At 42.4% G+C, this 20,735-nt stretch overlaps 1 protein-coding gene across 1 annotated transcript in view; it reads right to left on the minus strand.

Annotated features, from left to right (window-relative positions):
* Sar1b (secretion associated Ras related GTPase 1B) overlaps positions 1–20,735 on the minus strand; it is a 30,014-nt gene that overhangs the window by 6,927 nt on the left and 2,352 nt on the right. Inside the window, exons 2-6 of the mRNA XM_003464474.4 lie at positions 12,539–12,614; positions 10,079–10,198; positions 4,070–4,135; positions 2,663–2,766; positions 1,462–1,593 (exon numbers count right to left, since the gene is read on the minus strand). Coding sequence (XP_003464522.1) covers positions 1,462–1,593; positions 2,663–2,766; positions 4,070–4,135; positions 10,079–10,198; positions 12,539–12,596 — 480 coding nt within the window. The 5' untranslated portion in view covers positions 12,597–12,614. The remainder of the gene's footprint in view (positions 1–1,461; positions 1,594–2,662; positions 2,767–4,069; positions 4,136–10,078; positions 10,199–12,538; positions 12,615–20,735) is intronic.

Here is a 20,735-nt window from a genome sequence, read left to right on the forward strand (position 1 = left end):
AGACATCCTCCTGCCTCAGCCTCTAATGTAGGGATTTAGCAATGTCTCAAAAGGGGAGGGGCTGCAAAATTTCTCTACTTGAAAGAATAGACCTGAACCAGCATTCTATTTGTAAACTATGGAGTCCTTCCATTGTTTATTTGGGCTTTTCCAATACTAATGTTCCCCTATCACTTCTTAAATAATAGCATAAATGAGTGCAAAAATAAAGTGATTTAGGGGCTGGGCATGTAGCTCAGTTGTAGAGCACAAGCCTAGCGTATGTGAAGTCCATGTTCGATCCCCACCCTCAAAAACAAAATCATCGTCTTAAAGCTGAGTATAAGTTTATGTCCAGCACAAATGTAATACTCCTATGCCCAAATTTGCATCTTCCTTATCTTAGGTAAACTGGGGGTCTAAACACAATACTGATATATTTAAATATTCAATGGTATTATTTTGTGGCCTTTTTTTTCTTTGGTACTGGGGATCAAACTCACGACGGCATACTTGCAAAGCAGGCGCTTATGCCACTGAGCTAAATCTCCAGGCCTTGTGGCCTTTGTGAGACAGACTCTCACTTGGCAGCCCAGGCAGGCCTGGAATTGCTAATGGTTCTGACTCTGCTCCAAGTGCTAAGGTTATAGGCATGTGCCACCACCTTTTATTTTGTGTTTTTAGTGGCCTGGAGATTGAATCCAGGACCTCCTGCACCACTGAGCTCCATTCCCAGCCATGGTGGCTAATTCTGAACATTTACGATTCTCAAAACTCTGAAAACTGCCAGGCATGATGGTGCACACCTGTAATCCCAGCACTCAGGAGGCTGAGCTTTCATGTAAACTACATCTCCCATCCTTTTTTGTCTTTTACTTTGAGACGGATTATTGCTAAAACCTAAATGTTGAGTTTGACCTTTAGATCCTCCTGCCTCAGCCTCCAAGAGTCCTGGGATTACAGGTATATACCAACAAACCTGGCTAAATGACAGTTTTTAGGAGGTTTTTTTCATTTAGTGTAAACACTAAGCCCTAGCCCTTTTGCTTTCTTTTCTTTTCTCTTTTTCTTTTGAAACAGGATCTTGCTGTATGTGGAGCTCAAGCTGGTCTCAAACTCACAGCAATCATGCCTCAGCCCCAAGTACTAGGATTACAGGTGTGCAGCATTACACCCAGCCCCCAGCCCTTCTTCAAGGACACTTTTTAAAATTTTGAGACAGGAGGGACTGGGGGTTTAGCTCAGCGGCATAAGCGCCTGCCTTGCAAGCGGGCAGTCGTGAGTTCGATCCCTTGTACCGATAAAAATGAAAAAGACCAAAAAAAAAAAAATTTTTTTTTGAGACAGGGTCCTTGCTCAGTTGCCCATACTGGCCTTCAATTTGTAATCCCCCTGCCTCAACCTCCCAATTAGCTGGGATTACAGCGTACACCACCACACCCATTGTTTTTCCTTTGTCCATCAGTCTGTCTCCCTTGTTACCTTTCCTGTTGTCTGACCATACAAGCCGAACACCTCTCGTAACCGCTCTTCACTGATGGCTTCAGGTCTGTCAATCTTATTCCCAAGAATCAGGATAGGCACATTAGCAATGGTCTCATCTGTCATTAGTGACTGCAAAACAAAACGAAGATGATAAACTGATTGGAAGCCATCCTAAGAGCTTACTTTGACAGGACACCCACAGTCTAGGACTGGCCTCTAACATCATGCCACACAGACTTTCTCTGGCAAACCTTCCCCACATCTTAAAATGAGCACAGGGAAACCCGAAGCCCAATTCTTATCTTCCTCAGGCTCATTCTGGAAATGCTCACTGTGCACCCCAAGCAAATCAGTGGCATATGAGCTGGGGATTTAGCTCAGTGGCTTAAGCACCTTCCTGGCAAATCAGCGGGGCAGTGCGGCCACCACCAATGTCTTGAAGCTGGTTAACCCTGGTTCCATGGCTCCTGAGCTGCGATCCAGTCAGCCCCCGGGAAGCTCAGAGCTAAGCGTAGCAGCAGCACCTGCCTGAGGGAGGCATCTGAGGGGGAAGAGAAGTGGCCCTGCCCTGGAGCAGTGCCTGGGCTCAAGCAGGAATCGGGAACTCTCTGCCCCTGCCACACAACCACAGGGCCTATCTGGAGTTTCTCACATGAATGAGCGTCCGTTTGCCAGCCCTGGGCGAAGTAGTGGTCAGGCCCGCTGCGGTCAATCATGAACCAGCTTACTCTGTGCCCCAGGTCTAGTTCTGAGCCCCTTCAGGAAGCATCCGGAAGCCCTTGAGGGCAGAGGAGAGGTCCTGAGATGTGCTCGCTCACTTCTGCATGTGGTGGCAATGCTAGTGTGCTACATGATTTCAGATTCTGGCCAGGCTGAAGGAATGGCACCTTAGGATGACCAGGACTCAAGCTCAGGTCACTCTAGAATGATGCACACATGAAACACAGGAGAAGTGACCCTGCAGAGTGAGCTCCTCCAGTCTTCCGTGTCTGTGCCACAGCTTTCTAACCATTAGGAGTGTCAAGTCCCCAACTTAACTCCCTCTGCGTTCTAAGCAGAGCCATCACTACGCAAAGCAACCGCCAGGAGTTTCACCAGAGATTACCGGAGAGCTAAACTCTGACGTCTCTACCTCCAGCCTATTTCTTTGGGCTTATCAGGTTACTTTACTATGCTTAGTTTTAATTATTTAACTTACATCAAGTTCTTCTTTTGATTCTAACAGCCTTTCATGGTCTGCACAATCCACCAGAAATACAATGCCATTGATAGCAGGAAGGTAGTTTTTCCAAACTCTTCGGGCTAACAAAAACAATCAGGAATTAGAATTTACTTGCTGGTCAAGCCTAGCAGATGGTGTGATTGAAGAGTCCATCAAGATATCAACAGTAGCTATTTTATGAGGTGTGGCAGCACATGCCTACAATCTCAGCACTTGGGTGGCTAGACAGGAGTGCCATGAGCTCAGTGATCGCCTACACTGCATAGCGAGTTCAAGGCCAGCCCGAACCACGTAGCAGGAATAAAAGAGAAAAAAAGAGAGACAGAGAGCAGCTATCCTATCCTTTAGTTAGCTGCTGTGATTTCACTATATATTCAAGTTGGTCTTTTACCCAGTGGTGCCAAGATCTTTCCAGAATGCCAAAGAAGAAATTTCAAGTTTTCTATATTGAGTGGTCAAACAGTTTATCCTTCCCCAGTTTTCTCATGTGAGGAGGAGACGTAAGCCAGGCCTGGTGGCGCATGCCTGTAATCCCAGCCAGTCTGAGCTACATAGGGATACTCTGTCTCAAAAAACAAACAAGGAGTCCTGCCCAGCATGTGTAATCCCAAAACGATGCAGGATCAAAAGCGCATGGCCAGCCTGGCCAACTTAGTGAGGCTTAGTCTTAAAGTAAAAAGCAGTAGGGCTGAGGATGTAGCTTAGGCCAAGGCTCCACATTCAATCTCCAGTACTGAAAAAAATCTACCACCAGGCCAGGAGGCATGTTATTAATTCACTGCAAGACTGCTGCTATAGAAATCTAAAGTACAAGCAGCAAAACTGTACCTATGCATATATATGTGCAGTAGCCACGGTTCTGACATTTCCAATCTGAAGCCAATGGCGAGGACAGCAGTAGTGGGTAAGGTTCTCAATGGAGACCACTTCCCAGGGGCACCCCAGAGAAACACTGGGCCCTGCAGGGCAGCAAGGGGGGCAGGGGGGGGCACTGGATTGATTTGGTTGGTGTGAAGAGAACAGGAACGGAGTGTGGGTAAAAAAGATGAGGAAAGTAAACACATCACAGAATCTGACTCTCATACTGTAAGGAATATAGTTAGCTACTGAAGGTTTTTTCAAAACCCGGACAACAGGCACTAGGTGATTTGAAGCAGAGAGAAAGGAAGCTAATTTCTACCGTAATAACTCACACTTAAACTGACCAGTACTATCATGAAAACCATCTTTGCTTTGAAAGTGTTTATCTGGGAGCAATAACCCCTAAACTCTAGGTCTACTCTGGCCTCCCTTAAATGAAATGACATTTTACACATTAGAACACAATGGCCATATTTTTATTTAGTTAAAATAAAAGATTATGAGAATAACATAGGATGTTACCTTGAACGTGTCCACCCAGATCAAAAGTTGTAAAAGTCATACCGGCAATAGTCAGTTCTTCTGAAGCTAAATAAAAACACAAAATATTTTTACAACATGAAAATCAGAAACCCACTCAGAACATACATTACATAATTTATATTTGGTATACAGTAGTTGCAAATCAAATCAATCAAATCAAGCAAAAACTAGTAAACATATTAAACACACTCCAGACCACGTGACATTCAGCTCTTTGTCTTGTCTGTTTGCTTGGTGAGACAGGGTCTCACTACGTAGTTCAGGCTGGCCTTGAAGGCCCGGTGCCCCTTTCTCAGCCTCCAGACAGCTGGGCCTACAAGCACGAGCCCTGCCCACCCCCGGCTCAATCATAACCTAACAGCGTTTCACGCAATTCTTCTTATGTGATATAGTGAAATAATTTTCTCTTATGGCTGTCATAAAAGTCTTATTTTTGGCATCAGGAATCAAACTCAGAACCTTGTGCTTGCCGGCCAGGCGCTTGTGCCACTGAGCTACATCCCGGGCCTGGGGCCTTCTTGTGATCTACAGCTAAGCTACTTTCCTAATCCCAAGACACTCTTTATGATGAAAATTGGGGGCATTTTATTCAAATTACTTTTGTTCCGCCTTTCCCTTTTGGCTCCTGAATCTGAAGTCCCTTGGGTTGCTGGCTTGTCCCACCTTAGGTTCCGTTTCTTTTGCTTTCAGCCATTTTTCTCTGCCTTTTGTACATTCCCACTGCACTGACTTGACTGGTTTTTCTTTCTGCAGCCCTGGCATGGTCTAATTTGCTGTAAACCTTCCAATAAAATTTTCATTTCAGATATTAGAGTTTTCATTAGTAGGCATCCCACTTGGTTCGGTTTGATACCTTTCTTTCTTTCCTCTTTAAGGACATGTTTTCCTTTAAGTCCTTGGGCATACATAAGGGCTGTCTTTTTAGGGCCTTTTCACCGAGCTGATTCCACAGCGTCTTTTCTCATTTTCTTATTTTGCAAAGGGTCTTGCTAAGTTGCTCTGGCTAAACCTGACAGCGTGCCTCAGCCTCCCAGAGTGCTGGAATTACAAGATGTGTGCCAGCACGCCAGGCTGGGCCTGCTGCATCTGACTTCTCTCCTGTTATGGAGCACATTTTCCTACTTTGCCTGTCCAGTGCTTTGGATTCTGTTGTATTCCTCTGAACTTTTCTCTGGCAAACAGCTGCCTGTAGATCAGTTAAGTTCTGTTGGGGCAGATCTACATAGCCTTTACTTTGCAGCTAGTTTGGTCTCATTACTAAGGTATAGTCCTTCTGGACTCTATTGAATGCCCTGTGCATCCAATCAGGATCTTCGATTCTGAGTGGTGGGAATGCAAATGCTCCCAGCCCGGGGTGAGTTCTAAGAAAGTCCTTGACTGGCTTTGTGAGCTTTACCCTGTGCATGCTCAGACTGCCAGTCTGCCCTGCAAATTTCTGAAGCCATTCTCTCACGTTTCCTCCTATACAATATTCTGCCGGACAAATCCTACTCACCTTTTCCTCCCTCATTTCTGTGCTCTGTCCCCACAACTCAGAGAGACTCCCAGGCTATGACCCCTCCCTGCATCCTGACATAGAGCTGTTACAAAGAAGAGTCTTTTTCCTGCTCCCAGGAATTAAAAGCCTGTGCTAGCTACTGCTCAGTGCTGAAGGACAGCTGTAGTAACAGTTTTATCCTGCTGCTAACAGCTAGGATGTAATTCCAGAGGCTATGACTCCTCGTGCATGGCACAAAGAGGTTTTCATAGTTATCACAAAACTTTCGCTAGTTTGAGTCTGGGTTGTTGCACTGACACACTGGGAAGAAACTCTGTGTATAATACCAAGTCAACAAAATATTTACTATGATCTCTGTTCACAGTCACTATCTATAATGAAAAGACAATGCCTGGAAATCTACTTCTGCGGTTATAAACCCTAATACATTCTGAGGTTTCCAGAAGTCCCAACCTCATTAATTAAAATGCAAAATATGATTAACATCCTAGAAAGTCCCCTGTTCCTTTCCTGTCAACTTCCACACCTGCCCCAGAAGGAACCGCGCTGACTGCTGCAAGTTAGTTTTGCCGGGTCTGGAATGAATGTCACATAAATGGTATTAGAAGCAGGTAACTTTTGTGACCAGCTTCACCATGCAGAACAATATGACAGTTTGTTTCTCCTACTTGCTGAGTAGAATTCTACTGCTTTTTTTTGATAGACACCAGAGGTATTTCTAGTTTTTACTATTATAAACAAAGCTGGTAGAAAGATGCCTGTACAGGCTTCTGCTAAATATATCTTTTCACTTTCCTGGAATAAATACCTTGGAATGGAACTGCCAGATCACAGGTAGGATATATATACTGTATCTTCTTCACACATGTTTTTAGTTGAAAATTGTACGTTGAACTCAATGTGAGCAACAGAAAAGCTGAGATGGAATCAGTTTTGTGCCACTGAATCCCTATCTCTAGCACAATATCTGACATAGGAGCTGAACAACTATTTGTTAAATAAATAAAAGAGGGCAATACCAAAAAGTAAAACAAAAACAAAAATGAACTTACACCCAACATAAGACTACTCCATAGTCTCTTCTAATCCTGTGCTTTTGCAATTTTATATACACACAATTTTGCCATAATCATTTTGTCTTTGACAGTATTGTTCTTATATCAGAATCCTATTTCTCAACACCTACTTTCTTCTCAATATCAAAAAAGGACATCAATTTTATAAAATCTTTTACCAACCTAACAGTTTTATACAAGAAATAAATACTTGGCTTTCTGGGCGCCGCCCCGCCCTCGCCCCCATTCTTTTCTCTATCTTCAGTCTCTGAATACATCCAGGCCTGGTGGTGCAAACCTATGAGTCCAGTACTCAAGAAGCTGAGGCAGGAGGATCACTGTGAGTTTAAGGCCAATCTGGGTTACACAGAGTTCAAGGTCAAGCCTGAACAATATAGCAAGATCCGCCCCCCCCCCAACAAAACAAACAACAGCAACAACAACGAAGTCTTTGAACATTTACTGAACTAAATACAGTATTATCTAAGTTTTGGTCTAGTTTTCAATTCTTTTTTCTTTTTTGTGGGAAGGGCAGTACTGGGGACTAGACCCAGGTCTTAGATTGTCCTGTCTCAGTCTCTTGAAGAGCTGGTGTTACAGGCATACATGGTGGCATTCATTATTAAAGGTACAGTGAGCTGAGGATGTAGGTCAGTATTAGAGGGATTTCCTGGCATGCAGTGGTCCCAGGCTCAATCCCCAGAGTGGCAATCAATCACTATTTTATAATTAATCTTGGGCTGATTTATCTTTATATTATATTCTACCTGCTCTTTAATCTTTTCATCAGTAAAAGTAAGGCCGCAGGTTTTATAAAGTAGACTTCTAATTCTAATAACTTTGTCATTTTTTTTTATTTTAAAGAGATTAAGACAAAAGAGGACATAACAAAGCAGATCAGATCAGAACAATGCAAGCAACACAGCATTTTACTACAAGACAATCCATAATTAACAGTAACTATCACAATGACTCTTTCTTTGAATAGTTGAGCATAACTTCATATGATAGTATCAAACATAACTAAACAGTATAAAACTATTCAAGAGAATGAAAGCATTACAGGGCTTTCAGAACCAAATAACAGAAAATGAACAATGGCTACTATATTATCTCATTTTCCATAGAAAATTTGTTTATACTATCACACATAATAATATCCGATAAGATATAACAGGGTAGAACCAAAGGAAACAGAAGAACAAAAGCATAGTAGGACTTCAGAGTAAGATAATATTAATCAGCACTGGCTATTCTAAAACTTTGTCACTTTAACTTTACTTTCTGCAATAGTACCCCATTCTACAACCTGATATACAAGATGATAAATATTAAGTAATTTATAGAACTATTATTGTTTTTCAGATAGTCTTTCTAAAAGAAAGCACAACAAATTATTCTATTGGGGCTGGAGATCTAGCTCAGCAGCATAAGTGCCTGCCTTGCAAGCAGGCAGTCGTGAGTTCAATCCCCAGTACCAATAAAAAGGAAAAAGAAAAAAAAATTATTCTATTAATTTTTGCAGTATTGGAGACTGAACTCAGCGCCTTCACACTGAGCTACTTCTCCAACCCTTTTTTTCTTCTGTCATTTGGAGATAGGATCTCAATATATTGCCCAAGCTGGCCTCCTACTTTTTGGGGTTTTTTTTTGATACCAGGGATTGAACTCATGATCTTTCGCTTGCCAGGCAGGCGCTTATGCCGCTGAGCTAAAACCCTGGCCCCCTACTTATTTTTATTTTTGTTTATTTATTTATTTTATTATTTTATTTTTTTGGTGCCGGGGATCAAACTCACGTCCTCACGTTTGCCAAGCAGGCACTTACACCGTTGAGCTAAACCCCTAACCCTCCCCTACTTATTTTTAAATAAATAAAATTTACTTATTTAATTTAAAAATATATTTTCAGGGTCGAGGATTTAGCTCAGTGGCATAAGTTCCTGCCTGGCAAGCATGAAGTTGTGAGTTCAATCCCCAGTACCAAAAAAAAGTAAAAATATATTTTTAGACCCAAATAGAATCTGGCTGTGTAGTACAGGCTTGTCTTGAACTCACTATGTAGCCCCAACTGGCCTAGAACTCATTGCAATCCTGCCTCAGTCTCCTAAATGCCAGGATTACAGGTATGTGCCACCTCGCCCAACATTTTACCTATCTATACTGTGGTGCTACAGACTGAACCCGGGCTCATGCATGTTGGCAAGCACTGTACCTCTGAGCTACATTCCTAGCCCCGCTATGACATTCATACTACCTACTGTCGAGACTGTCAGGAATAGCAAAGTAAGTGGTTAGTAAACTGACAGTAGCAGCGATTTGTAAACCGTAATCTGTCTACTGAATTAATGATTAAAAGACTATGGTTTTAAAATTTGAAAGAAATTCATGTTATGCAAACAAGATATTCATGACTATGTATCTTGTCACAATGTCTAAAATAACAACTTTATGATTCTTCTAGCTACAGAAAGGAATACTAACTCTGATAAAAAGCTCTGAGTAACATTTTAAGATCTAAATATATTCCCTGAGTCAGGCCTCTTATTTACTATACTATTTTAGGAACAGGTCAAATAATCCCATCATAAACTATCTAAAAAGCAAAACAAAAAAATTTTGGCTGCAGTATGTATTTTTGGCTGAGAAGTCATAGTTTAGAGTTCTTGGCCTTCATGGGTTTTCCCTTACAACCTAACTAATAACTGTTTGTGGAAACCCCAGAAATTTTGCAGAAACTGCAAATACCATCTGCAACTGTTTTTTTTTTTTTTTTTTTTTGCGGGAGGTTTGCAAGTAGCCAATCTGAGCCCATTATTCAGTTCTTCTTGTTGCTGATTGGCTGCTGCGCTGTAACCCACTGCAGGCAGATGTCCTGGCATTTCCTGCATTTAACAGCTCGTTGTGCCACGTGTAGCTATTTCAAGTGTTTTCAGTTTTGTTTTTCAAACTCACAACCTTGTGTTTGTCAGGCAGGATGCAGCTGAGCTATATCCCCAGCCCCAGTTCTGTTCTTAAAGCCCTAATGTTTCTAAAATGATACCCAAATGCTCTGTACAATTTAAGACTTTATTAATACAGTATTTTACTAAATTAAGTAACTCCAGGAGACATAGCATATTTAGGGTTTAAACTATAGAAACAGGCATAGGCATTTCTCTGACCATATCAGAAATTTCACTATTTGTGGGTGCTCTGGGAATGTTTGCTCTTTTTTTTAAACTTTTTATCGGTACCAGGGATCGAACTCACAACCACCTGCTTGCAAGGCAGGTGCTTATGCTGCTGAGCTAAATCCCCAGCCCTGGTGCTCTGGGAATGTAATCCCCATGAATTTTGGGATCCACTCTAGTGCCTAACTCCCAGCATCACTTTGGCTAACGAACACCGCGTAGCAGTGATCAGGTACCATGTATGGGAGACTGTTATACTTACTGGGATGCAATGTTGGGACATGTTGTCCAAGTCTGTCATCTTTTAGCATGTGTAGCAATGTTGTTTTTCCCGCATTATCCAATCCAAGAAATACCAATTTACCAGTTTTCTTATATAATCCTGGAGAGTAAGAAAATATGGTTAGCTAAAGTGATATGACACAGATTGTCCAAGTAATTTTAAATTTAGCATAAATAAGCTTGAATTTCTAAACTTATTTTCAAGTTTTTGTTTTTTCCCAACATTGGGGATGGAACCCTGGGCCTTTGCACAGAACTATACTCCAGCCCTGATTTAATTTTTAGACAGGCTCTCACTAAGTTGCCCAGGGCTTGAACTTAACGATCCTCCTGCCTCAGACTTCCAGGGTGCTGGGAATATAGGCCTTTACTGCTATGCCTGGCTTTATTTTCAGTTTTAGAAGAGTTTCGTAAAATCTGGTAAAGCCAGGCATGGTAGCACATGCCTATAATCCCAGCACTTGGGAGGCTGAGGCAAGAGAATCTCAAACTTGAGGCCAGCCTGACTACATAGTGAAACCCTGGCTCAAAAAAAAAAAAAAAAAAAAAAAAAACCAAAAAAAAAAAAAAAAAAAACCAAAAAATCTATTAATGATTTGGGATTTCAAATAATTAAAAAGCTAAATCTGACTCCACAGTAGAGTATTTGTGTTGCCAAAAGGTTGCTTGTGGTGACACCTAAGGGATGAGTATTGTGGTGGTTAATTAACCGCCCCTCGGCCTGCTGATACAGACTTGCACCGATGTTGCTGTGGGCTCCAGCTGTCGACTGGATCCTTTGGGTCTGCAGCACAGACACATTTGTTACCTTCTCCATCTGACTCTAGTAAGCACTGACTAAATACGCCATTTATGCAACATCCATAAAATACTTGATGTCATGTATGTAGGAAGCTACCCTGAAGGAAAAATTAAAGGAATTTTTTCACAGATGAAAATAAACTATGTATATTTTTTTCCTCCTATTCTTTCTTTTTTTGTGAGGGGAACCAGGGATCAGACTCATGCTCTTGCTAGGCAAGCACTTATGCCACCGAGCTAAATCCCCAGCCCTAAACTACGTATTTTAACAAAAGAAACCATAACAAAATTTTCCCAGCCAAAAGGTTAAATCGTTCATTGGGTGAATATCCCTGAACATAAGGTGACACTGTTGATCACAGAATTCCATAAAACTCAGCAGTAACAACAACAAAACGAGTATAGCTGGGTGTGGTGGCACATGCCTGTAATCCCAGCACTTGGCAGGCTGAGACAGGAGAATCACCATGAGTTACAGGCCAGCCTAGGCCACACAGTGAGTTCAAGGCCAGCCTGCACCACACAGCAAGACTTTGTCTCAAAGACAAAACAAAACACAAAAACCAAGTGTACACAAGTGTGGTGGTGTCCATTTACAATCCCAGTGCTCTGGGAGGCAGAGGCAGAAGGATTACAAGTTTGAGCAATTCAGTGACTTAGGACGCAGCGGAGGGAGGCCCTAGGTTTAGTTCCTGACATTTATATACAAAGTATGCCATACACATAAGAAATAGCAGCTCGGTACCAATAAGTTGATAAATAGGAAAAAAGGGCAACAATGACCAACTGATAGTAGACTGGCACTGAACTGCTGCAGTTGACACTGAATTTCTTCAGTAACAAGTGTTTTTTAGTGGAGACCATTTTTATTGAACATACAAAAGCAAAGTAAGCAAGCTCCCGAGGAGTAGGCATTTCCTTTGGACAGTGGTACAGCACCAGCACGCTCAGACTGCACTGCATCAGGAGTGCAGGTGCTAACCACACTTTACGTTTCTCTTGGCAGTTTTAGGATTTACCACGAGTGTTTCTTCAAACAGGTTGTGGTGGCACAATCCCAGTGCCCAGAAGGCTGAGGCAGAACGAGTTCTAGGCCAGCCTGGGCTACACAGTGAGTTTGAGACCAGCCTAGACTACATAGTGAGGCTGTCTTAAAAACAAAAACAAAGGAAGTTTTGTTTTTTGAGCTAGGTGTGGTGGTGCACACATGTGATCCCAGGACTCTGTGAAACTGAGGCAGGAGGATCACAAGGTCAAGCCCAGCCTAGGCAACTGAGATCTTGTGTTGAAATAAAAAATAAAAATTCTGGGATGTAGCTCAGTGATGCTGGGGATTGAACACAGGACCTCACAAACCCTAAACACACTCTGTGCCACTGAGTATATTCCCAGACCTGAACTTTAGATTTTGTTTTGTAGTTCTGAGGTGGGGTCTCACTAAGTCGCTGAATTGCCCAGGTTAGGTTTGAGCTTTCGATCCCCTGCCTCAGCCTCCCAGAGCACAGTGGTGGGCCACTAAAATCAGCTCACTTGCATTCTTGATTGCTGGCTTATTGGTAAAAAAGTACTGCACAAATAAGTACATGCATATAAACAGGATTAGTTGGGGTAAGAAGAGAAAACGAAAGGCCAGTGTTACCTAAAAACTGTAGCACACTGCTGAAACCACTGTAAATCCAATCAAATATGAAGGACATATCCAGATCTTATAGGGTCTGAAAAAAAGAATGCTGGATTTAGTAGAGTTGCCATTAGGCACCAATGTACATAAAACACCTGCAACATTAAATACCAACTCTCAGTAAATAATCCGACAGCAACCTTACAAACAGAGTTAAACACTGTTACCCAAGTCCTTCTACCCAAATGGTACTGTTGGATGAAAAACAAAATTCCATTAACATATCAAATAGAGCTGGCACTGTGGCCCATACCAGAATTCCACTACTCAGAAGGCTGAGGCAGGAGGATTGCAAATGTGAGGCCCTGTCTGGGCAACTCAGCAAGACGCTATCTCAAAATGATAAATAAAAAAGGTTTTAGAAGTAGTGGCATAATCCCCAGATTCAAACCTCAATACTACCAAAAAAAAAAAAAAAAAATCAAGTGGAGACTACTCTTTGCCTAGTAAAGTAGCAAAGGGAAAAAGAATTATAGCACTAAGGATTAGGAAAAACATTGTAGCCAGGTATGGTGGTGCACAGCTAGGATCCCAGCACTCTGAAGCTGAGGCAGGAAGGTTGCTGTGAATCTGAGGCCAAGCTGAACTGCAGCGACACCCTGTCTCAACAACAACAACAGCACAAATGAACCAAAAAAAAAAAGCATGTCAAGGATAGCATGGCCCTTTAAACTTTTTGGATTTGGCCCAAATTTCAGGCCTGTTACTATCTAGAAAATGAACTTTGTTGACCTCAAAGCAACACACATACAGTGTGTGTGTATTTTTAAATAGTTTTGGTGCTGGGGACTGAATCCAGAACTTCGTGTGTGGCAGCAAAGTGCTGTACCCCTCAGCTGTACCCCAGACCTTTCTTCCCTCAGGGTCTTTTATTTTCTATATTACTCCTGTTACTCAACATATGTGTTAAATACAATTCATGCTGAATCAAACTAGACTGTACTTTTCTACTATGATTTGAATTTTTAAAGTACTATATTCAGAAATATGCTTAAATTTGAAAAATTTAAAAATATGATCTAAGAAAGCCAGAAATTTATATATGGTACCAGCTGTATCTTTTTTAAATTTGTGGCCATCCTCCTGCCTCAGCCTCCCGAGTGCTGGGATTATGGGTCTGTGTAGCAACCGTGCCTGGCTATCTTTACACAAAGTCTTTGATCACCTCACTCAAGTGGGTCATCAATCCTGCCCTAGAAGGGCTCACTGAACTCAGAATCTAGAGGTGGGAGGCCAGAGTGCTAGCACATGGTGCTGACTGAGGGGGAGATGAGAGCAGGCCTGACTCCATATGAACGAGCCGTGGGGCCTGGTGATGGCCTCTTGACGCTCCTTTCCTCTTTTTGTTCTTCCAGTCAATTCCTAATTAAGTAATTAGCAAAACTATGAAGAGTTCTATATGTCAGCGTCACGAGAATGAGAAGCGAACAGCAACACACATACAGATATACACGAACGTAACACCGTGAGAGTTTCTATTTTACTCAGCCTAAAAATTACACCTTTTGAGAAAAGGTCTTGCTATGTGATTCAGGCTGGCCTTGAACTCACTATGTATCCCAGGCTGGCCTGAAACTTGCTGTGTGATCCTCTTGCCTCAGCTTCCTGAGTGCTGGGATCACAGGCTTGTGCCACTACGCCTGGCATAGCTTTCCTAGTGATTTTGCAATGCAATATGTTTTCCAAATAGAATCATAATAACCTTGGGTGCAGACAATTGAGCAGTAGAATACGTTGAGCTATTTCATTCAAATCAACACATTTCATGGCTTATATTATGTGCAAGGTCCTGAGCTAGATCTATAAGGACTACAAAGAATGATGATCAATGCAGCTCCTTCTCTCACAAAGGGTGTAATTCTAGACTGAAAAGTTAGCTCCACACTGTGATTTAACTGAAAATCATGAACACCAAGTGCTTTATCATCTGGGACGATATTAATTTACCTGTAGGGTTTCAAGATTTATACAAATACATGCACAAAAGCCCATACTGTAAATCATAAGCTCCACATTAATTTTTTAAAAGTATATAAAACAATGGGAAAAAGTATGCTGTGCTCACAGATGTACTTTTACAGTCCATATTAAAAGAGAAATAAGGCCTGCTTCTTATAGATCCATGCAAATTCCCATTTCCACGGTTTCTTTTTTTTTTTTTTCTTTTTCATTTTTATGGGTACCCGGGATCGAGCTCACGACCGCCCCCATGCAAGGCAGGTGCTTATGTCGCTGAGCTAAATCCCCAGCTCCTTATTTCCACAGTTTCAGAGGAGGCAAAAGGCGCATTTAAGGGCATTTAAGGAAGGGTTTTTGAGCGTGTTTATTTAGCTTGAGTGTAAAGATTAAGCAGGGGTTCACTAAGAAGGCTGTGAAGGCCGCAGTATTCAGAGGTGTCAAATCCAACAGGGTACAGCAAAGTTAGGCTCTGTTGTGTAACAGACTGGGCTGAGGGGGCTACAACTGAGCTGAAAATCAGCAGATGCTAATCAGCGAGGCAGAACCTGAATGCTAAATCAGATTCAATCAGGGCCCCTGCACAACGGGGTTGGGCATGGTGGTGCACACCTGTAGTCCCAGCCACTCGGGAGGCAGAGGTAGGAGGATCACTCGAGTTCATGAGTTTGAGGCCAGCCTGGCAGACATATGGAGATCCCACCCCCAGATATAAGCATAAATACAAATATGAATACGGACAAAAGAAACAATACTGAATCATTCAATTTAATCCAGCAACACAAACACAAAATCAACAGACATTTACTGAACTCCTATGAACACTATGGTCAAGAACAGGTACATTCAAGCTAGTAATGTGGTCTCCACAAGCTCATAAATTTAATGTTCCTGTGTGATTCTTGGCTGGACCCTTAATGACTTGAATGTGGATGCTACAGCAACGTCTGTATAGGTGACAATGAATGCTGTGCAAGGGGAGACCTAGGGCAGGGCCAACCCCAGCGGAAATGAAACCCATGTGTGTCAGATGCGCCGTGCACCTGTGCAGCCAGGTGGATGCGACGCAGGGATGACTGACAAAGGTATTCCAACCTGCCCGCTCCTGCAAGTGTGTGTCTACAAAGACAGGTATTCATCGGTATTAAATAGACATGGATTTTATTTTTTATGAAACCAAGGCTTGGTGTATAGTTTCATAAAATAATAAGCTATAATAAAGGGAGCTTGTTACTTATATACTAACTACCTCACCCAGCTTATATGTGGCCCAATGCAATTCCTTTTCACTTGGTGTGGCTCAGCCACACCCAAAGCCCCAACACTCATGGTCTAGAGGTTAAACCTAGGACCTTGGAGCCAGGACAGGCCCATTTACTGCCTTAAGCAATTTACTTCACTTTCCCATAAGGGTAGCCACTATCTCAGACTGCCGTGAAAATCAAATAAATTAGTATTCACAAAATGGTTTGTACATGGCATGGACTAAGCATTCAGTGCCATATGCTGCTATTTCTGCTACTGTATGGCCCACAGTATTAGGAGATATATATATATATATATATATATATATATATATATATATATGTATATCTCCACCAAAAATGTATATATACTTCAGGGAAAGAAAAATAGTACAATGTTTTCTTAACAGATGGTGTTACTCTTGTGTGGGGAACCCTAAAGGATGTCTGATGTTAACAAAAGCCACCTGCCTTAGAGAAAAACTACATAGAAGGACCCTGCCTTAAAACAGCAGGAGGAGGGGGATTTAGCTGTGCAGTACAAGCACCTGTCTGGCAAGCGGGAGGTCATGAGTTGGATCCCTGGTACACAAAACACAAAAAGCAACAACAACAAACAACCTGGCATGAAGGTGGAGCATGCCTATAATCCCAGCACTTGGGAGGCTGAGACAGAAGGATCGTTTTGAGTTTGTAACCAGACTGGGCTAAAAAGTGAGCTAAAGATCAGCCTGAATTGCATGAGACCCTGTCTTAAAACAAAACAAAATACCAAAACTAAATCAAACCAGAATTTTTCTCTTGATAGTATCTTTATGGGCAAACCAATGAAACTAGGAAGGTTAGAAGAATTAGCAGTGGCAAAATGGGAAGGAAAGATGTCATAACATAAATACAACTACATGCTAGGTGTGTGATACATGTCTGTAATTCTAGCACTGGGGAGGCTGAGGCAGGAAGATCACCATGAGCTGAAGGCCAGCCTAAACAATACGTAGAGAACCTGTCTCAAAAACAAACAAACAAAAACAATTTACAGAGAGACAGCTCTGGTGACAAAGGCTACTTTTTGACAATTTGAACAGGATGCCGGAAGCAGTCTACTGGAGAACCTAAGGCCAGTACTCAAAGCATTACCAAAGCCATCTCGATATTCATGTACCATGTGACTATCAATGAACCACATTTCTCCTGAAATATCTCTTCAGCTATTATGCAGCTCACATGAGATAGACCACACAAAGTAAGCCTGGCTAGTGTCGTTGCCAAGAGGAATGAGAGCAGAAGTTAAGAAGTGCAGCCATTGGGCTGGGGGTTTAGCTCAGCAGCATAAGCGCCTGCCTTGCAAGCAGGTAGTCATGAGTTCGATCCCTGGTACCGGTAAAAATACAAAAAAAAAAAAAAAAAAAAGAAGTGCAGCCATAGTTCAGGCACAGCTGCACGGCCCTGTGATCCTATAATGCAGGAGGCTGAGGCAGGAGGATAGTAAGCTCAAGGCCAGACTTAGCAACTTGGGAAGACCCTACTTCTAGGAAACAAAAGATCTACAGATGAAACTCCATGCTCCCTGGGTTTGATCCCTGGTATCCAAAAGGTGCAGGGGGTGGGGAATAGAATAAAAGAGTCTGAAGGAGTAGCAGGAATACAACTCCACAAGAGCAGAAACATGTACAGAAATTGTGAGAAGCAAAACTAGGGTGGGGAAGGGAACAAGCTAAGTGACTGCTATGCAGGCCGAGGTGTAACTGCACAGTACAGCACTTGCCTAGCATAACTGAGGCTCTTCAATCGAAATCCAGCGCTGCACACAACAAGCAAAATTGTTCCAGAGATCTCACCGGGATTAGAAAGCAAACCTTCACAGTAGTGCCAGTCAGTGCCGATTTCTCACTTGACTCCCTACCACTACCAGCAACGCTCATCTTTAGAGAAGAGGAACCGCTGGAGATTGGAGACCTCCAGAACAGCAAAGCAGAGGACAAGGAGGCAGGACATGGAGAGGGCGCTGGCGGGAGGGAGAGGTGGTGTGATCGAAGTCCAGACTTAGCGGATACAGTATAAAGGGGAGCAGCATGTGTATGATGGTGAGGGTGGGGTGCCTGGCTTTTCAGACACAGGAAAATGGGGAAAGTCTGTGAGCCAAAACACAGGTGAGAAATGTGAAAGACAGACGCCAGAGCTGTGGCAGCAACATGAATACGGTAGGGTTGAAGAATTCCAGAGAAGTGCAGGTCCGGGTGTGACCAGCTCCAAGGGCTGGCTCTGGCCTAGACAAATAAAGTACAGGTGAAGCATATGGTGAGTCAGGCTACAGGGGACACAGTCCACAGGGGCACTGGGCCAGAGGGCATTGCTGCAGAAAGTAGGCTGAGTAGACAGGCAAAGTCTTACTGCAGATAAAGGCTGACAGGTAAGAGCCATGAGAAGAGAGGAGGGTTAGAACAGGGCAAGCCTTAAAGAACCAAGATGTTTTTGCATAAAGATGGTACTAATTTCCTCTTAAAAATTTGTCATAAGAGAAATAATACAGAGAAACTACTCCAGAAAATAATAGTTATATTTCTATAAAGTTATTTCTTTTTTTCTTTTTCCTTTTTTTGGGGGAACTGGGGATCGAACCTAGGACCGTGCGCTTGCAAGGCAGGCTAAATCCCCAGTCCTCTATAAAGTGATTTCAAAGAAACTGAAAAAGCTAGGAATTATGTTAGAAACAAAATTATCTGTTATTTTTTTAAACAGAAAAATATTGAAGTATCAAAGTTACTTAGCTAGAACCTGATACCTGAGCCCCGAGAACAGGTTACACAACCTCATGAGCACATTATTAAGACATGTGAAGAGCAAAGGTCAAGAACAAGGAAATAAATATACGTCAGCAGATTTATTTATTGCATGAACATCCAACAGGAAAGGGCCCTAGGCAGATTAAAAGTAATCTACTCAAGTAACATGGAAATCAGTGCAAAGGATGTAATGGAATAGAACTTCTCAGATTACACTAACTTCTTAAAACCGCATCCTTATGCTCTGGGGATGAAGTGTCCAGAGTAGGCACAGTTGAAGTAGATCAGTGGTTGTCGGCCTGGGGCAGGGAGGTGGGGAGCAAAAGCTCATGGCCACTGGCTTTCTTTTTAAATGGTGGAAACTTTGGGAATTAAACAGCGGTGATGGTTGCACAACAGTGTGACTACATTAAAAACATTAAATTCTGTGAAGGGGTTTGTGTTATGCCTACTATAGCTCAATAAAACTACTATTAGAAAATAAACAGAAGCCCAATTCCTATAGTTCCATTCAGTCAGGGAGCTTAGGCACAAGGATCTTAGTTCCAGTCTGGCAACTCAGTGAGACCTGGTCTCAGAATAAGAAGTAAAGAGGACTGGGCATGTAGGTCCGTAGCATAGCACTTGCTTACCACGTATGAGGGCCTGCATTCAAGCCCCAGTATGAAAAAAAAAAAAAAAAATCATGTGAGATGACAAAATACAAACACTCAAAAGAGTAATTCTGGGACGCTTGGCATGCCTGTAATCCCAGCACTCTGGGAGGCTGAGGCAGGATGATCAGAGTTGAGCCCAGTGTAGGCAATTTACTAACTTGGCAAAACCTGTTTCAAAATAAAAACTGAAAAAAAGGTGGGGCTAATAGGTTAGCGCAATGATTAAAAAACATAAAGAGTCTGTAAGAGCCATATATTACCTGTAGCTGGGCATAATGGTGATGCTTATAATCCTGGCATTCTTTGAGGCTGAGACAGGAGGACTGCAGGTTTAAGCCCAGCCTGGGCAACATAGTGACTCAGCAAGACCCTATCTCAAAACAAAAAAGGGCTGGGGATTTGGATAGATGCACTGAGTTCAATCCCCAGTATCATTTAAGGTGTGGGGGGCTGTACATAGCTCGGCAGTCTCTCTGAAGAGCCTGCATGAGCCTCTGGGTTCAATTCCTAGCATGACAAAAAAAAACCAAAACCAAAAAACAAGCTATCTTGCTTCAGACAGGGTCTCCTTATGCAGCTCAGGCTGGCCCTGAACTCACTATGTACACGTGCTGCCAAAGTGTTATGGCTTGTATCTAGACATCTCCCTAAAGCCTCATGCAGTCATAGGTGGGGCTTGTTCAGAAGTGTCTGGATCTAGAATGTGTGACACTGGGATTATTATTCATGGTGCAGTGCTAGGCTCAAGGGCATTAGGATTAAGGGTGTGAGTACTACTTGCCCTAAGTAGCCTGAATGAGACATCAGGGCTAGAAATGGTTGCAGTTGACCCTTACTGCCAAGTAGTACTCACACCCTTACTGCCTTGTTACTGTCTGTCCACCATGAACTGTCTCTGCTCTGCAATGCCACTCCGCCCTGGAGCTGGCCGATTATGGGCTGAAACTTCCACAAAAACTGTGAGCTAAGTAAACCTTTCCTCCTTTAATTTTGGGAGTCAGATATTTTGTCTCAGCAAGGAGAGAAAAGTAAGACACCAAAGTGAGTACAATGAACTATGTAGCCCAGGCTGGCTTCCAACTCGGTACCACCCTCCTGCCTCAGGCTCCTGAGTGCTGGGTTTGCAGGAGTATAAAACCTGCAAGTGGACTCTCTGTAAGCTAATTTAGTAATTCCCTTGTAAATTCAAATAGTATTAAAAATATACAGAAAGCCAAATGACTTCATCACGTTTTGTATCTTAAATGTTCTAAGACAGTGCTGCTTTACAAACTTTCTCCCCTGAAATAGTTAGATTTTTTTTTCTATAGCCTTTAAAGTTTTGAAACTATGATGTCAATATCCTACTGTTGGGGGAGGCACCTGAAATATTTTAGGACTGGATGTATAGCAATTATAATTAGTGAACAAACCTTTTAGTTCTCAAAGTCCACAAAAATACACATTCAAGTTTCCTTTCCAGGAAAGTGACAACAGAAAAAAGGTTAAAACCATGACAAATAAGCCCAAAGTGGTG

Source organism: Cavia porcellus, unplaced genomic scaffold, assembly GCF_034190915.1.
Source record: "Cavia porcellus strain 051 isolate PalLab524CR breed Dunkin Hartley unplaced genomic scaffold, mCavPor4.1 scaffold_19, whole genome shotgun sequence".
In the NCBI taxonomy this organism is placed as follows: domain Eukaryota; kingdom Metazoa; phylum Chordata; class Mammalia; order Rodentia; family Caviidae; genus Cavia; species Cavia porcellus.